Source organism: Elaeis guineensis, chromosome 16 (assembly GCF_000442705.2).
Source record: "Elaeis guineensis isolate ETL-2024a chromosome 16, EG11, whole genome shotgun sequence".
NCBI lineage: Eukaryota > Viridiplantae > Streptophyta > Magnoliopsida > Arecales > Arecaceae > Elaeis > Elaeis guineensis.
In genome coordinates, this window is record NC_026008.2 from 40,786,496 (window position 1) to 40,803,811 (window position 17,316).

The 17,316-nt window shown below is 38.4% G+C and overlaps 1 protein-coding gene across 3 annotated transcripts; it reads left to right on the forward strand.

The window, feature by feature from the left end:
* Positions 1–9,913: 9,913 nt before the first annotated feature.
* LOC105058888 (F-box/kelch-repeat protein At5g42350) lies at positions 9,914–12,629 on the forward strand. Of its 3 annotated transcripts, none has more exons than XM_029260261.2 (2): positions 9,914–10,116; positions 10,238–12,629. In XM_029260261.2, the coding sequence occupies exon 2, from the start codon at positions 10,594–10,596 to the stop codon at positions 12,415–12,417; it is 1,824 nt and encodes a 607-aa protein (XP_029116094.1). In that variant the 5' UTR covers positions 9,914–10,116; positions 10,238–10,593; the 3' UTR covers positions 12,418–12,629. The 3 variants fall into 3 exon arrangements, with proteins under 3 accessions (XP_029116094.1, XP_010940251.1, XP_073106354.1); XM_010941949.4 differs by having other exon boundaries at positions 10,334–12,629; XM_073250253.1 differs by having other exon boundaries at positions 10,549–12,629.
* The last annotated feature ends 4,687 nt before the right edge of the window (positions 12,630–17,316 follow it).

Genomic DNA, 17,316 nt, shown 5'->3' on the forward strand with positions numbered 1-17,316 from the left:
TGAGCGCGGACGCGGGCGGACGGACGCGTGAGGCGTGGACGTCGGGCGGACGCAGCGCGGACGCGGGGAGGACGCAGGACGGACGCGGGCAAGCATGGATCGCGGCAGCGCAGGCGACACGTGAACGCGCGGACGCGGGGCGGAATGCGGACGACATGCAGGCGGGCGCGGACGCGGGTGTGGCATTCGGATGCGTGGTCTTTAGTATTTTTTTTAGTCCCATATCGGAAAATCATGTAAAACTCCTTCTTCCTAACACCTATAAAAAGGCTCTTGTACTTCTATTTGAGGAAATCCCAGAAATTCTTCTAGAGCCTTGCGTAGAGGAAAAAAAAAAGGACTACTTCATGAGCAGCTAGGCTAGCAGTCTCGAGAGTGGAGAAGAAACTTTGTAACGACACAGAGCGGGTTTATTGTTCTAAACTTTCTTATATTTCTTTATATGCAATGAAGATTATGCTTTTTATTTAAATTATCACGAGTTCTTTATTTGCTCTCTTTCATATGCTTTTATTTATGCTTTCCTATTAGATTAATATTAGGAATAATTTTTACTTTTCGAAGATGCGCCGTGATCTACGGATACGGGGTGTGCCGAGGAAAGAAGAATTGTTTACCTAGTACTTTTCGAAGATGCACCGTGATCTACGGATACGGGGCGTACCGAGAAAAGATAGGTATTTTTCTTAAGATTAATCGCATATATTTAATTAAAAAAGAGATACAACTCTGCTAGTACGAAATTAATTCAAAACTCCCGAGCTCTTTATTTTCTAACTACATCAATTTTAAGATAATTTATTTTCTAAATCAAAAATCACGTTTCTTTCTTTTATTTTGCAATCTCAACTTAGCCCAAGGTCCCTGAAGATACGATCTCGACTCATCCTACCTACGTAGTAAGTAGAGTTATTTTTGGTGCTATCAACGACTACGCATCAATGGATAGATATTAGGAATATTGGGATATTAGTTTATGATGATTATAACTTGACCTACCTTAAATAAGTTTATAACTTTATTAAGGGTAAGTTATCATCCTAAGTTGACATAGGTCAGTATGCCTCCACGACGAATGAAGAATACTAAAGGAGCTGCAAGAAGGACATCAAACTCGCTTGATGACAATACTCCCCAATTGAATATCGGTACCTCTGAGCAAGAGGGAATCATTGACCCCACTGAAAATACTCCGACGATGCAGCAAGAGCCGAACATGACCCAGTTAATACAGACCCTAGTCGGAGTAGTGCAAACACAAGAATAGTTGCTTCAACAACAACAAACCCAACAAAATACGAAGCCACATCAGCATCCTCCACCGACACATGGACATAGAGAATATCCAGTGTAGAGGAACAATATCATAGAGTTTAAGAAGCTGGCTCCTCTAGCCTTCAAAGAGACCATCGAGCCACTAGAAGCTGACAACTAGATTATAGAGATGGAGAAGGCATTTGCTGTACAAAAGTATCACGACGATGAGAAGATCCACTGCACAGCATATCTGTTATAAGGTGAAGCATACAATTGATGGTGGATACTTGAACAGAAATATAAATATGATAGGGTACCACTCATATGGGAGAGATTTTGAGGTGAATTATTTGACAAATATTTTTCTCAAAGTGTTAGAATACAGAAAGAGCAAGAGTCTATTCATTTGAAATAGAAGAACAGATCCGTTGTACAGTATGAAGCTAAATACATAGAGTTGGCCAAGTTTGTTTCAAGATTGGTTGAAATTAAACAAGATAGAGTACATAAATTTGAAATAAGATTGAAGACAAAAATTAAAAAACAAGACATACCCTATGAGTTAACTACTTATGCCTTAGTTATGAATAAAGCTTTAATAATTGAGAAAGAGGTTAATGAAGCACATGCTGAGAGAGAATGGAATCAAAAGAAGAGAAATAGGTTTGGTAAAACTCAAAGATGAAATCAGAATAATAAGAGTCCAGCAAAGAAGCCAGCAAATGATGAGAGTCATGAGAATGAGATGGGTAGATGTTTGAGATGTGGCCGAAGAGATCATGAGTCTTTTAATTGCTCATGGAATACTGGTTCTTATTTTAGCTATGGATAGAAGGGACATAAAATTGCAGATTGCCCTCAGAGGAACGAGAATAGATCCTCTCAAATAAAGGATGGAGGTCAAAAGCTGAGAACTCAAGGAAGAGTTTATGTACTCACGCAACATGATGCTCAGGCCTCCAATGCTGTTGTGATAGGTACTATTCCTGTGTCTGGTATCTATGCTTTTATTTTGTTCGATTCTGGTGCTACAAATTCCTTTATATCCACTATTTTTATTAGATAATATGATATAGTATGTGAATCTATGAAAACTAAATTATATGTTGAGATACCAGTAAGTGATATTTTGAGTATCGAAACTATGCGCAAATCATGTAGTATCAGAATAGGAGAAAAAAAATTACCGACAGATTTGATGGTCCTAAATATGTATGATTTTGATGTCATTCTATGAATGGATTGGCTTGCTACTTATCATGCATCTGTGGATTGTCATGAAAAGAGAGTGAATTTTTAAACATCGGATGAATTATTATTCAATTTTGATGGAAGTACAGAAATCATCCCTCCATGTATCATTTTATTTGTGCAAGCCAGACAGATACTAAGAAAGGGATGTAAAGATTATCTAGTTTTGATAAAGAATACAGAATATGAGAAATTGAGGTTACAGGATATTCCTATTATGAATAAATTTTGGACATATTCATTGATGATTTACCTGGACTACCATCGAGCAGAGAAATTGAATTTACCATTGAGTTGGCACCTAATGCAGGTTCGATTTCTAAAGCCCCTTATCGATTGGTCCCTATGGAGTCGAAGGAGTTAAAAGATCAGTTACAGGATTTGTTGGATAAGAGTTTTATAAGACCCAGTGTATCTTCTTAGGGAGCTCTAGTTTTATTTGTGAAAAAGAAAGATGGAAGTATAAGGCTTTGTATCGACTATAGGAAGTTGAATAAGATTACTATTAGAAATAAGTATCCTTCGTCTCGAATTGATGATTTGTTTGATCAGTTGTAAGGTACATAAATTTTTTTTAAGATTGATCTTTGTTCAGGATATCATCAATTAAAAATCAAAGCAGAAGACATACCAAAGACTACATTTAGAACTCGTTATGGATACTATAAATTTTTAGTGTACCATTTAGGTTAACCAATGCTCTAGCAGCCTTTATGGATTTAATGAAAAGAATATTCAAATCCTATCTGGATAAATTTATTATCGTGTTCATTGATGATATCTTGATATATTCAAGAAACAAATTGAAGCATGAGAAACATTTGCGGTGTGTACTATAAATATTAAGAAAAAAGAAGCTTTATGCGAAATTAAAAAAGTATGAATTTTGGTTGGATAAAATAATATTTTTGGGACACATCGTGTCTAAAGATGAAATTTCTGTGGATCCAACAAAAATGAAAACTGTGATGCAGTGGAACAGACCCACAAATATTTTCAAGATTCAGAGTTTTCTGAGAATGATAGGTTATTACAGATGATTTGTGAAAGGGTTCTCCCGTATAGCTGCACTTTTGACTTGTCTTACTCCAAAGGGGTTAAATTTGAGTAGATCGAGGATTGTGAACAAAATTTTTAGGAGTTAAAATAATGATTAGTTTCAGCTCTTATCCTTACTATACCAACAGAAAATGAAAGATTCACAATATATAATGATGTATCTAAAAAGGGACTTAGCTGTGTATTGATGCAATATGGTAAGGTAGTGACTTATGCCTCAAGATAATTGAAGTTATATGAATAGAATTATCCGATATATAATTTAGAATTAGCAACAATGATTTTTGCCCTGAAAATCTAGAGACATCATTTTTATGGTGTGCAGTGTGAAGTGTTTATCGATCATAAGAGTTTGAAATATATTTTTATGCAGAAGGAATTAAATATGAGATAGAATGGTTAGAACTATTGAAAGATTATGATTTAATAATTTATTATCATCCCAAAAAAGTTAATATTATTGCTGATGCCCTTAGTAGAAAATTCATGAAAAAATTGACTATTTTAATCACACATCAACGCCAAATATTAGAGGATATAAGAAAACTAAAATTAGATATTCGAGTATATAACTCAGCAGTATGATTAGCCAACATGAGGGTTCAGCCAACACTTATTGAAAGAATTAAAGTCGTCCAGAATGGTGATCTATAATTAATAAAAATAAGAGATTCCGTGGAAGCTGTTGTTCAATCCAAATTCAAGATACATGATGATGATTCATTGAGGTTCAAAAACAGAATTTGCATATCCAATGATTCAATACTCAAACAAGAAATACTTCAGATCCGAGAGGTACTAAGATGTATAGAGACTTAAAAGAAATGTACTGGTGGAATAATATGAAGAGAGAGATCGCTCACTTTATGGCCTAATATTTGGTGTGTCAACAGATTAAAGCTGAGCATTAGAGACCCACAGGACTACTTCAACCCATCGATATTCTAGTATAGAAGTGGGAACATATCACTATGAATTTTATAACTGGACTACCGAAGACTTCAAGTAATAATGATGCAGCCTAGGTGATTGTGGATCGATTGACAAAATCTGCGCACTTTCTACCAATTAAAGTTGGGTTCATTTTGGAAAGACTAGCAAAATTATATATGAAAAAAATTGTAAGGCTATATGGAATTTCAGTAACTATTGTATCAGATCAAGATATCAGATTTGCATCATACTTTTGGAAGAGCTTACACAAAGCATTAGGAATAAAATTAAATTTTAGTACAGCCTTTCATCCACAGAATGATGGTCAGCCAGAGAGAATTATTCAGATCTTAGAAGATATGTTGAGAACCTATATTTTAGATATGAAAGGTTCATGGGATGAGCATCTACCTTTGATTGAGTTTGCTTATAATAACAGTTATCAGGCTAGCATTGGTATGGTACCTTATGAAGCATTATATGGTAGAAGATGCTGATCACCGACTCATTGAGATAATGTTGGTGAGCGGAGAATATTGGGTCCCGAACTTATTCAACAAGTAATCCAGAAGATTCAATTAATCAAAGAGCAACTTCAGACAACATAAAGCAGGTAGAAAAGTTATGCAGATAACAGAAGACGAAAATTAAAATTTCAAATTGATGACCATGTATTTCTCAAAGTATCTCTTTTAAAAAGAATCTCAAGATTTGACATTCGTGACAAATTGAATATCAGATATATGGGTCCATTCGAGATTTTGAAAAGAATTGATGAGATACCTTATAGATTTGCCTTACCATCATCACTTGCTGGAGTGCATGATATTTTTCATATTTTTATGTTGAAGAAATATCTGCCAAACCCAAGTCACATCATGGAACTTGAATCCTTATAAGTTAGAAAAGATCTATCATATGAAGAATATCTTGTGTGGATTGTGGATCATAAAGAACAAGTGCTAGGGCGTTGTAACATTTTCTATGTTAAAGTATAGTAGAGTCATCATTCGAAAAAAGAAGCCACTTGGAAATTAGAGGAAGAAATGAAGCAGAAATATCCCCAGCTCTTCGAGACCACATGTACGAAAAAAATTTCGAGAACAAAATTTCTTTTAGGGGAGAAGAATGTTATGATCCAAGTCCAAGCCCAATCTAAAAGCACAAAAAAAAAAATAGAAGATTTAACGAGAGGAAGAAGACTTCTGTTGAGAGTCTTCTTCCAATCCCAATGAGGAGATTGAATCCGAGCCAAAAACTTGAGTGTTCTCTATAAAACGGAAGTCCTCTCCCTTCCTCAGTTGTCAATCATCGAAAAATCCTTCTTCTACTTTCTCTTTCTCTCGATTTTCCTTGTGTCTTTGCTCTCGGATTCTTCAAAAATCTGAGCCAAATACTGCCGAATAAAGAGGTAAGATCCTCTAATCTAGAATTTAATTTATTTTGCCATCTTCCTCAGTCTTTAAATCTCAATTTTCGACTGGCAATCATCGGATTTCTTTTGAGAAAAATTATCTCCTATTTCGGATTGTTTCCGCTCCTCTTTCTTTTTGATTTTCCGACATCGGTGGTCACCATCGATCGTCGGTCTAGATTTCTTAAGCTGCACCTTCACAGCCCCGATAGCCTCTGGCCACCCCCATGCCGGATGGGGCTTTCGGTCCAAAGAATAAGAAGGGGGATCACGATCCCTTATTTTGTTTAAACAAAGGAAGAAGAAGAGAGGAGGAAAAGAGAAAAAAAAAAGAGAAAAAAAATAATATATATATATATATATATAAAGATTTTTTTTTAATAGCTTAGATTGATTAATCAAAAAATCTTGGATGCTACAACCTAGTCAATCCATGTGGGGACATTGGATTTTAGAAATTTTATTTTAATTGTGATAAAATTTTGATTAAAGTATGGTATTTTGACTTATCAAGTTTAGAGGAGGATTTTCAGGATTAATAGGATCTGTAGTTTGAATTACTTTTGACATAAGTAGTATTTTATCTTTACTGAATTTATTTGATAAATTATAAATTGATAAATTTGAATCGCACTAATTCATGGTATGCATATAATTGAAGATATTTTTTTTGAAATTAATTATGATAATGTATGATCATAAAGGATGATATGATTGATTTATTTGAATATCATTTATTTATATTATTATTGAAATAATATATGAATTAGAAGATGATATGATTTGACAATCTGACTATGTAAAAGACTCCGTCAGTGGGGTTAATACATTGGCAATTGATTTATCCTGAGAATTTATGTCGTCAGCGAGACCAGCAACATGTTACTAGCGAGATCAGCGATAAACCGTCAGTGAGACCAGCGGTTCCGAAAAATTTTACTGTCGGATATTTTACAGCTTACTACAAGAAGATACGTGGTGTCATGACCCTGTCATAGAAAAAATATGATCATAGTTCATAGTTGAAAAGAAAAACTTAAGAAATTTGATGAATTTGAGATGACAAACATAATTTAAAATTGTGATGAATTGAAAATTGATATATGAATATTTGATAATGCGATGAATTAAAATGTGAATTCTTGAACTTATATGTTTATTATGTTATTATCAGTAAACTGATATGTGTAACATTATTGCCTGATTTATTCAGTTAAAGGTATACATTGCTTATTGGGCTGTTTAGCCCATGAAGAGTTTTCTATTTTTTTTTACAGATTCAGAAAATTAGTATGATGCGGAGTTCTTATTGGGAGTGCGATTAAAGATAGAGTGGGCTTACTTTATTTGATTTACGATTTCCTCAGAATTGATGCAAGATCTTATTTAATATTGACTTTATCAAATATTTATTTTTTTTTTGACACTGAGTTTAGATTTTGTTATTCGAATTAAAGTTTGATCATTACATATTAAAATTTATTTCGCTATTTGTTTATAATATTACGATAAGATATCTTGCATGTTTATGAAAAAAAAATTTTATGAGTATGCGGTGGTTGTCATGACCTTCGATTCACAATTTTGGATCAGAAACGTGATATCCTGATTAAGTATAAGTAAAATAAAATTAAAAAAATTATTTTGATCAAAAAAATTAAAAAATATTAATTTGTATTGAATATTTATTTTTTTATTAATTATATTATATGATTCAATTTTATTAAATGATTTTTTTTTTTTAAGACGATGGACAAAAATTTTCAACAAGGGAATAGAGCCGTGAAGAGAACGGTATAAGTCAGCCCACAACCGGTCCCCATTATGCTTAGCAATAAATATGGCACCAGTCTCCAATCCATAGTACCATTCATCTCATCGTAGATGTGAGTAGTCCAGGACACTGTACAACCGCTCTCCAACTACTCTAAAAGGAGGCGTTGTCGGACAGCTGTTATATTCGAATGCCATCGGATCCATCCAATCACAGTAGCTGCCGTTTCCCTCCAGATAAGTCGGACTAGTTTTGGAATGTTAATTGAAGGCGAGTTAGGTGGAGTCAAGATCAATTTGGCTCAAGTAATATAATTTCGTTGGGATTTTAATTGCTATAGTCTCCTTGGGTTGGATTAGTTAAGTACTGTGTTATAAAGCTGCAAGCGGATACTTTACCCAAAGGAAAAGCGAAAAAAAAAAAAGGCTGCAAGTGGGCTAGACTGGGTGGGGAGTCTAATCATACGCCAACGTTTAGCCTTTGACGTTGACATTTTCTAACCAAGGCTAACGCGTCTAAGGTGCATATTGTTCCTAAAAAAAAAAAAAACAACCAACTGTGCGTTGGACCCTTACGTTAAGCTAGCGCTGGCTCAACTTGCATTGTCCCTCAAAAATAGCATATGTTGGCTTAGGTTGTTTTGGGCTAATTGAGTGCAATATGTACCTTTACCTCTTAAGCATCCAAAATAGCATTGGACATGGTTTGGCTCGGACTGGACTTATGATTCTTGTTCTTTCCAGACATATAAAAGTATGTTTGGCCAGTTAACCCATTCTGATCCCATTGGCTTTTTTTTGGAATTGCATCTTAATATATCTACAAGAAAGACATGGAACCTAGGTTTCTTGCATCTTTTTTTTAAACGGATCGAATAAGTGGTGGAGAGAGACGGATGTATAAACTAAAATGAATTGTGTATTCATAAAAATTTGTCTTAATTGATGGAATCATAGCCATATATATAATCCTTTTTCTTATTGAATAAACCATATAGATGATAAGTGGTCCACACAATCATTAAATGATTGTGTCCATGTCCAACCAGAGTTGTTTTTTTTTTTTTCTTGGTTTATCTATGCTTAGCACCAAATAAGCTTGGCAATGGATCAGTTCGGATGCGGATTTGGGTCGATTCGAATCCGATCCGATATCTCAATATTTTGATCCGAATTCGATTCGTGATCCGATGGATCAACATTTTTTTTATTCATACCATATCCGATTGGATATTGAAGTATCTAATTGGATACCCATCTACCTAAATAAAATTTTTTAGATGAAAAAAAAGCATTAAATAACAGTCCACTATCACTTTTTTATTTTCGAGGCTTTAACCAAGACTAAAGATCCTAAGACCTATATTTTATACAATCAATTTATATTTAAATAATATATATATATAAGATCGAATCGAATAATGGATCGAAATGGTCACTATCTGAATTCGATCCTATTCAAAATATAAATTTATTAGATTTAGAATAAGTCGAATCAAAATTTAGTTAACATCAATTTGACCCATTAGGGTTGGACCTATCTGAAGTCAAACTAGCATCAAATCAATTTCTCAGTCTTTTTTTATCAGCAAAATAAATACATCTCTTTTTATTTGAATTTCATTTTTTTTCTCATTAATATAAAAATTTAAAATATAAAAAAATTATTAATTTAAAATTATTTAATTAAAAAAATATTATAATCATCAAAGAAAGGAAGAAAGAAAGAAAAAGTTTCATAAGATTCCTCAAAGACGTGGTCACATGGGTCGGTGGGTGAGCCCTTCGTGGCCCCGCATGCTCGTATCCGAAATGTGCGCTGGCCGTTGGTCCATAAATTCGTGGTGTCAGACCTTTACTCCGCCGTCCTCACCGTGCAACAGCCGCCTTAAACACCACCGAAAGGGCAATCCTATGCCGAAAACCAATCAAAAATAAAACCAGACAACTCCATTAGCTGGTGGTCCCCACTACGATAGTCTCATGTTTCCTTCCAATAAAAAAAGGGCGCTAAGAAATTTGTGGAATTTGTGGTACCACTACTCACAAAGTACGTACGCAGAATGATCTACAACCCTAAAATTACGTCCTCTCGAACGTGACCCACTTCCTCACGTCTCCCTCTCTATGTTTGTGTGGGGTCCGGAGACAACTCAGTGGTTTCTTTGGGTCCCAGGTGAAGTCTTTTTCTGGGTCCAAGGCATCATTCCATGTGAGTAAAAGAAATTAGATAAAATCCTCGTATACGAACCGGAGAATCCAACAATTTTACTATTTCCGCACCGCGATCGAGACTGGATCGAGTTCATGATCTCTGTCCCTCTCCCCATCTCGAGACATACGATCATCTCAGAGAAGAATTTCGGGCTCGATTTTCCCCTCCAATGGCGCTGCTGATGGGACATTCGGTGTCGGATTCGATTGCAGAGGTTTTGCCCACCCATTTCGATCTTTTTTTTTTTTCTCTTGATTCTATTTCCCTGTTTCTTGATCTGTTTCTTTACCCCCAAAAAAAACTTTTTTTTTTCGTGTTTTATTCTGTGTTTTTAGGTCTAAATCTGGTAATCTTGATCACATTCTTGCAATTTAGTGGGTAGATGGTCCAAATCTTGGTCTTGATATGGGATTTTCTTTATTTATGAGCAGGATTGTGTTGGTTTTAATGGGTCGATTATCTGGATTTGGGAAGATTTTGATGCTATTTGGAATGTGGGGGATGCAAAGCTTAGCTCTTGATCTCGTTTCCGCCTCTTAATTTCTAGGATTCTTGTGATTCTGGCCTGATGTCTGGTAGCTTTCTTACTGTTTGATTGCTGAAAGAGGGTAAATTGGAGAAGCTCTTCATGTAATTTTTGTTTCAGATGATGGCTAAGGGCGTAGGATTCTGAGTGCTTGGTGTTTTAACGATGGCTAGTGCAAGCTCTTTTAATGTATCCAACTTTAATAGCAGGACAGCCCTCCTCTGCGATGATGCAAGAGAAGTCACCGAGATTGGTGGAATTGATGCCGAGCTCTCAAAGAGCGAAGCATCTCTTCAAAGGGATATGGAGGCCTTGAGTGTCTCCAAAAGTCTAGTAAGGAGTGTAAGTGACAAGGCAAAGAAGAAGAATACTCATAGAGGATGCAACAGGGAAGAGGGGGTGAACTCAAGGGCCGGCCCCTCTCGATGTCTCAACCTTTATGTAAAGGGTGGTGGATGTCGAGTCTGCGCCTGCGAGGTGCTCGATGCAAATGGGAAGAGGAGGCCGAGTACCATGGATGAATGCATGCCACATAAAATGGTGATTGGGGTTGAGAAAACTGGAGTTGAATGCTTCTCCCATGGTGTGACCGAGAGGCTTTGGAAGAAAAACTTGAGAAAGGGGAAAGCAATCGAGCAATGCCCACCGAGGTCTTCTGCCGGGAATTCGCTTTCAGATGATGTCTTGGGATTGATCTTGGTTCGGCTTCCTTTCACTTCTCTGATGGCTGCTCGATGTGTTTGCAAGAAATGGAGAAATTTGACAACCACACCACATTTCATGCAGATGAGATGTGAAAGCGCCCATAAGAGCTCATGGCTGTTCCTGTTTGGCATTAAAAGGGATGGGTGTCATTCTGGGGACATTCATGCTTTGGATGTCTCGTTGGATCGGTGGCATAGGATTAGCAATGATATGCTGAAGGAAAGATTTTTGTTTTCAGTTGCCAATGTTGGGACCGATGTTTATATTGTTGGAGGTCGCTCTAGCTTATCTAATTACTCCTCATCAATGGAGAGAAGGAGCTCCTTCAGGACCCACAAAGAGGTGTTGGTCTTTAGCCCTATAAGAGGCTCGTGGCACAAAGCTGCGTCAATGATATCGGCAAGGTTGAGACCTGTTCTGGGAGTATTTGAAGTCAGTGCTAGCTGCAGTATATTTCATATTCAACCGGATCGTCATGATCGGTTTCCTTTTAGTTCTCAGATTGGTGGGGTTTCAGAGGTCTATGAGGATCCTCACAGGTTTTCAGTTAGGCGCAAACTGAGGACTGCTTTCTATGAAGATGATAATTCATGGGAGCCCAAAGAAAAACCATCGAAGTTCATCCGACAAAATATGAACAAGCAACCAAAGTTTGCTCTGATTGCTGTGGGTGGTCATGGGCCTTGGGATGAGCATCTTGAGTCTGGAGAAATATATGATCCTCTCACCGATAAATGGGTGGAGATTGCAAGATTGCCACGAGATTTTGGAGCTGTTTGCTCTGGTGCAGTTTGTGGTGGAATGTTTTATGTATATTCTGAGGCAGACAGACTTGCAGGCTATGATCTTGAGAAGGGCATCTGGATTACCATTCAGACATCCCACCCTCCTCCCCGGCTTCATGAGTACTACCCAACGCTCTTTTCTTGCAGGAGTCGGTTGTTCATGTTCTGCGTGTCATGGATGGAAAGAGATGGACAGCTATACAGGAGGGAGAAAGCTGTGAGGAAGCTCTGGGAGCTGGATTTTCCATCACACAGATGGAATGAGGTCTCGAGACATCCAGATGCTCCCATGGACTGGAATGCTGTATTTATAGCCCATGAGAACATGATTTATGGGTTGGAAATGTTTAGCATATTTGGTCAGGTTCTGGATTTTTTAACTGCTTGCCGTGTTTCTGACACCGAACTCAAATGGAAACGGATATCAAGGAAGCATGCAGCACATGAAGCAGATGCTTCCTCATGCACAACAAAGTCAATGGTAGTCCTTCATCTGTAATGTTTATCTAACAAGATGTTGGCATTCTTTCCATGCTTTTTTTTTCTTGGGCATAATTTTCTTGCTAATGTTGTTGATTCAAGTAGCATTGTTTGATTCCATGCGTAAAGCTCTGTGTACACAAATGGTCGTGGTTGAAATCATTTTTCAAGTGTGTAAGTTTCGCTAAATTACAAATGGAAGGTTTGAGTTATCCTTGATTGCTGTAAGAATTTTCAGTTTGTGCCAATAATGTGGTAGTAGTCTCCCATTTATGGTTCTACATCACTAGAGGCAAGATATGTCATTCCTTGTACCAAAGAATTGCTTAATCTGCTTCAGTTAACTCTTTGTAAAGAATGTGAGTTAAATGCAGTGCTTTTCCCCACCCATGGGCAGCAACATGGCCAGAAACATCTGTTGTGAGCTATTTGGTTTTTCTTGCTGGATTGTTGCATGTGATCAATGATTGATGTTAATCATTGTCAGGGTGCAATTTTCAGGAATTAAACAACAGTAGGTATAAATTCTGATGCAAATGTATGATATATCTGCAATGTAAAAGTTGATATATATTGAGCAGTCAGGGTATATCTGAGGTGTTGATTATTGCTACTTGTTCATTATACATAAAAAATCTGGATAGAAAACTTTGTGATTATTAAGTTTGAACTATGCAATCTGGTGTCCCTACTCAAATAAATCCATGATGAATTTCTTGAGGAATCATCTTGGCCATTGTCATATCCATGCATCATTGATGTTTTGGACTAATAATTCTGTTGATTCATTTTTCCTGCTAATGTTGTCGATCCAGATATTTAAGTGAGCTTTTGTTTGATTTCATGAACAAAGTTCCATATGCAGAAGAATGCTTGAGATTGAAAATCAAATTATATGAGTTCCACTAAATTATACATGAAAAAAGTTGGTTTTATCAGTGATCACTTTGATCAACTTAGTTGAGCTGTTAAATTACAATCTTCAATGATGTGGCATGCCCCATTTACGGTTCTACATGTTCTATAGAAACAACATATTTCATGTCTTAATTATTATATGAAGGAATTGGTTAATCTGCCTCCATTAACTCTTCATGAAGAATACTAATCAAAAAATATTAATCAAGTGAGTGCCTCCACCAAAATGACCATCAACCTCACTAGAAACATCTGTCAACCAGTTGTTAGCATCATTTTTTCAATCAATGTGATGGACTTAGAGGTTAGTCTTCCACACTCACTATCCAAAAAATAAAAATAAAAATAAAAATCATGCTGATGCATTTGAAAGGATCTGTCCTTTCCCCTCACAAAGCAAACAGTTCTGTGGCGTGAGGGTAATAAGGTGGCTTTGTCTCCCACCTAATGACATCCTGGAGGGGCATGTTTTGTTGAAATGTTTAAGAGTTATTTTGATGGATTACAGGACGTGGATGCATGGCTTCTATACACTCTGAGGAAAGATTGGTGGTGAGAGAGGGAGGGCCAGAGCTTGGGCACGCAGCTGAACCTGATCGAATAGCTTTTAGGGTCCAGGATGTCAGGAGTTTTTAGAAACCGTTTCTTCTTCGCCTGTCCTTGGAGTCTCTTTTGTTCCTCCTCTCTTTCTTTTTTTGTTGCCATCATCATCGCCTTGTGGGGAAAGGTTTGGACGAGGAATAGAAGTAGAATAGAAGTCGGCAGAAATAAGTCAAGATATAGGATGGGACGAGGAATAGAAGTCGGCAGAAGTAAGTCGAGAGATAGAGAAAGGCAGAATTAAAGGCAAAGGAGATCATAGGTTTTTATTTACACATATCGGACACGTGAGTGTAAGCATAGGCACCTGTAGCACTAGGATTAGCATCTGTGGAGCTCGAGCTGGATCAAATGTAGAAAATAATATAAAATCTTGACTTGTATCCAGGGAGCCGATGCCTGCCCGTAATTTGTGTTGGCCTATAATCTATTCTATCCAGCACGACCAAAAACCAACTCAATCCAACTCGACCAATCCTATCCGACTTTACAATTTCCATACCACAATATCAAAGTGATTAGCTAAACCACTTTTAAAAAAGAACTCATTTACTCTTTTAGATCTAATCTCTGTTAGGATTTGATGCATCAAGATTTGGTTCATATTGAGCCCACAGCGAGGTCCGTGATGATGAACGGAGTCCAACGAGCCTAAGATTAGTCCAAACGGAGTTCAGATGGAGAAGTTATGCGTTGAAGAAGTCCGAAGGAGGTGGCACGGCTTATGAGGCGGCGGAGGCCGCGGCCCAGCACGCAGACGCACGGGCACGCGGGGGGTGCGGCCTAGGCCCAGACGGGCACATGCAAGGTGCATCCCGTGCAATCTCATACGGTCCATCGTGGACCGTCGATCCACGGAAGGAGTCATGGACCATGAGAATGTTTTCCTCATGTTCCTCGCGATCCACTGTAGACCAAAGGTGGGTTCCCTGCATTTTCTATTGTTTTTGCACGATCCGATGCTTCAAAGGCATGTTTGGGTGATCTGAGGAGTCCTAATTTGCATTGGAGTCGGGATTGGATTGATTTGAGGTCTTTAAAGAGATCTTGTGGCAACAAAGAGTGATATGGTAGCAGTGAATGATCGGCAGGATCTTGTGCGCAGAATAGAGGATAGTTTAGCAGCAGCAGATCCTGAAAAGAGACACCAGTAGAGAGAAGAAGCAAAGAAGCTTCGAGCAAACTGTCAGGTAGCGGACAGCGGTCGCTTCAGAGATTCAGGGGGATCTTCCTAGATAGAGAGCTTTTGTGAGAGAAAATTTTTTGTGAGGGAGAGATTATGTGTACGAGAGTTAAGGATGTGATCTCCTCTTGTAATTTTTTCTTTTCTTATAGTGAAACTTGCATGCTCCGTGGAGGTGAGCTTTTTGGTTGATCCACGTATTTGATTGTTTCTATTTAATTTCTTCTTTCTTCCTGCTGCGACATGTGGTATCGAAAAAGTCCTGTGAACGTGATGTCCTAGCCAGACATCCCCAATAAGTGGTATTAGAGCGAGGTGGTATCAAAATACAGATTACGATGGTGGTGAGCAAGATTGAAGATGGAGAAGACATGCTCAATCAAGATGGAGATCAATAGGTTTAATGGAAAGAACAATTTCTTCTTGTGGCAGGCAAGGATGAAGAACGTGCTCATCTAGCAAGGGTTGATCGATGCTCTCTTGTGCGAGGAGAAGCCGACTACTATGAAGGTGCAAGATTAGCGGCGGCTCCAGATGCAGACGATGAGTACGATCTACTTGTACTTAGCGGATGAGGTGGTGATCCATATGCTTGACGAAACTTTCCTGACGATGCTGTGGTCGAAGCTTGAGGAGTTGTATATGGTGAAGTCTTTCACCAATATCCTCTTCTTCTAGAGGTAGTTCTACCAGCTGTGGATAATTGAGGGATAGAGTGTGCAGGAAGCATCTCAGTCACTTCCAGAAGATCCTCACCGACCTCTCAGTGTTGGCGAGAAAGTTGAGGAGAAGATCAAGGCGCTGGTCTTGCTAGCATCACTTTTTCCTTCATATGAGTCTTTGGTGACTGCTTTTCTAATAGAGAAGAGCACTATCAAGATGGATGAGGTCACTGTGGTGATTCTCCAAAATTAGATTCTAAGGAGAGAGAACCCAACTTCGAGCTTAGACAGCAGTTTAGCTTTGACGATTTTTGAAGGAGTAGGAGGCGATAGATGGAGCGACAGAAGATTGCGATGAGGGCGGTCTAAGTTTAGGACGAGGAACTTGAGCAAGATCAGATGTTATCAGTGTGACAAGTTGGGACATTTAGCCAGAGATTGCTCTCAACTCAGGGATCGGACGAGGGCTACTACAGTGATGGTCAGTAGCAAGTCAAAGGATGATGTCCTAGAGATATCTACTTCTTTTCAGTAGTGAATTTTAGATTCTGCATACACCTATCATGTATATTGCAGAGAGGAGCATTTTGACTCCCTGGAGAGCAGTGAGGGCACTGTTTATCTGTCGGATGGATCGAGCTGTGCGATCAGAGGCATTGATATGGTCAGCTAGAGGACATATGATGATGTAGTGAGGAGATTAGAGGAGGTCCGATACATATCCGATTTCAGACAGAATCTTATCTCACTGAGCAGACTGGATTTGAGAGGCTATAGGTTAGTAGCTGGTAAAGAAATCCTAAAGATGTTGTGCAGCGATAGGATTATTTTGAAGGAAAAGAGGAGGACGAAAGGATATTACTATCTAATAGAAAGTCCAGTGCAAGATGGAGCTTCAAAAATCAGAAGGAGTCTAGAGCGAGATGGAGCTCCAAGTGAAGGTGGATCGGACACGAGACGTGAGATACGGGAGGATGAGAGGCGGTATCGCAGGGTGAGATTCCTATTACCGCACGATGATACCCCGAGCAGGTCTCAAGTCAGGAGGAGCACAGCATACGACAAAGATGGGACCGAACAGTCTGGTTTGACTCTCATGTCTGCCCATCCATGATCAGCAGGCGATTGCCCTAGGGTATGGGAGCGAGGAGATCCAGAAGCTCTCAGAATTAGGAGGAGGCCAAATATCGATCCACACTGAGCCTACAGCGAGGTTCGCGATGATAAACGGAGTTCAACGAGCTTAAGATCAGTTCAAATGGAATCCAGATGAAAAAGTTACGTACGGAAGAAATTCGAAAGAAGTGGCACGACTCACGAGGCGGTGAAGGCCGATGGAGGCCACAGCACGTGGCCCAGTGTGCGGATGCACGAGCGTGTGTGGGGCATGGCCCAGGCCCAGGGGGCGTATGCAGGGTGCATCCCACACGATCTCATGCGGTCCATCGTGGACCGTCGATCCACGGAAGGAGGCATGGACCGCGAGAACGTTTCCTTCATGTTCCTCGTGGTCCACCATAGATCGAAGGTGTGTTCCCCACATTTTTTATTGTTT

Bases quoted from the DNA above. Each gene is read 5' to 3' on its own strand.
- LOC105058888 (XM_029260261.2), top strand. From the start codon at position 10,594: ATGGCTAGTGCAAGCTCTTTTAATGTATCCAACTTTAATAGCAGGACA.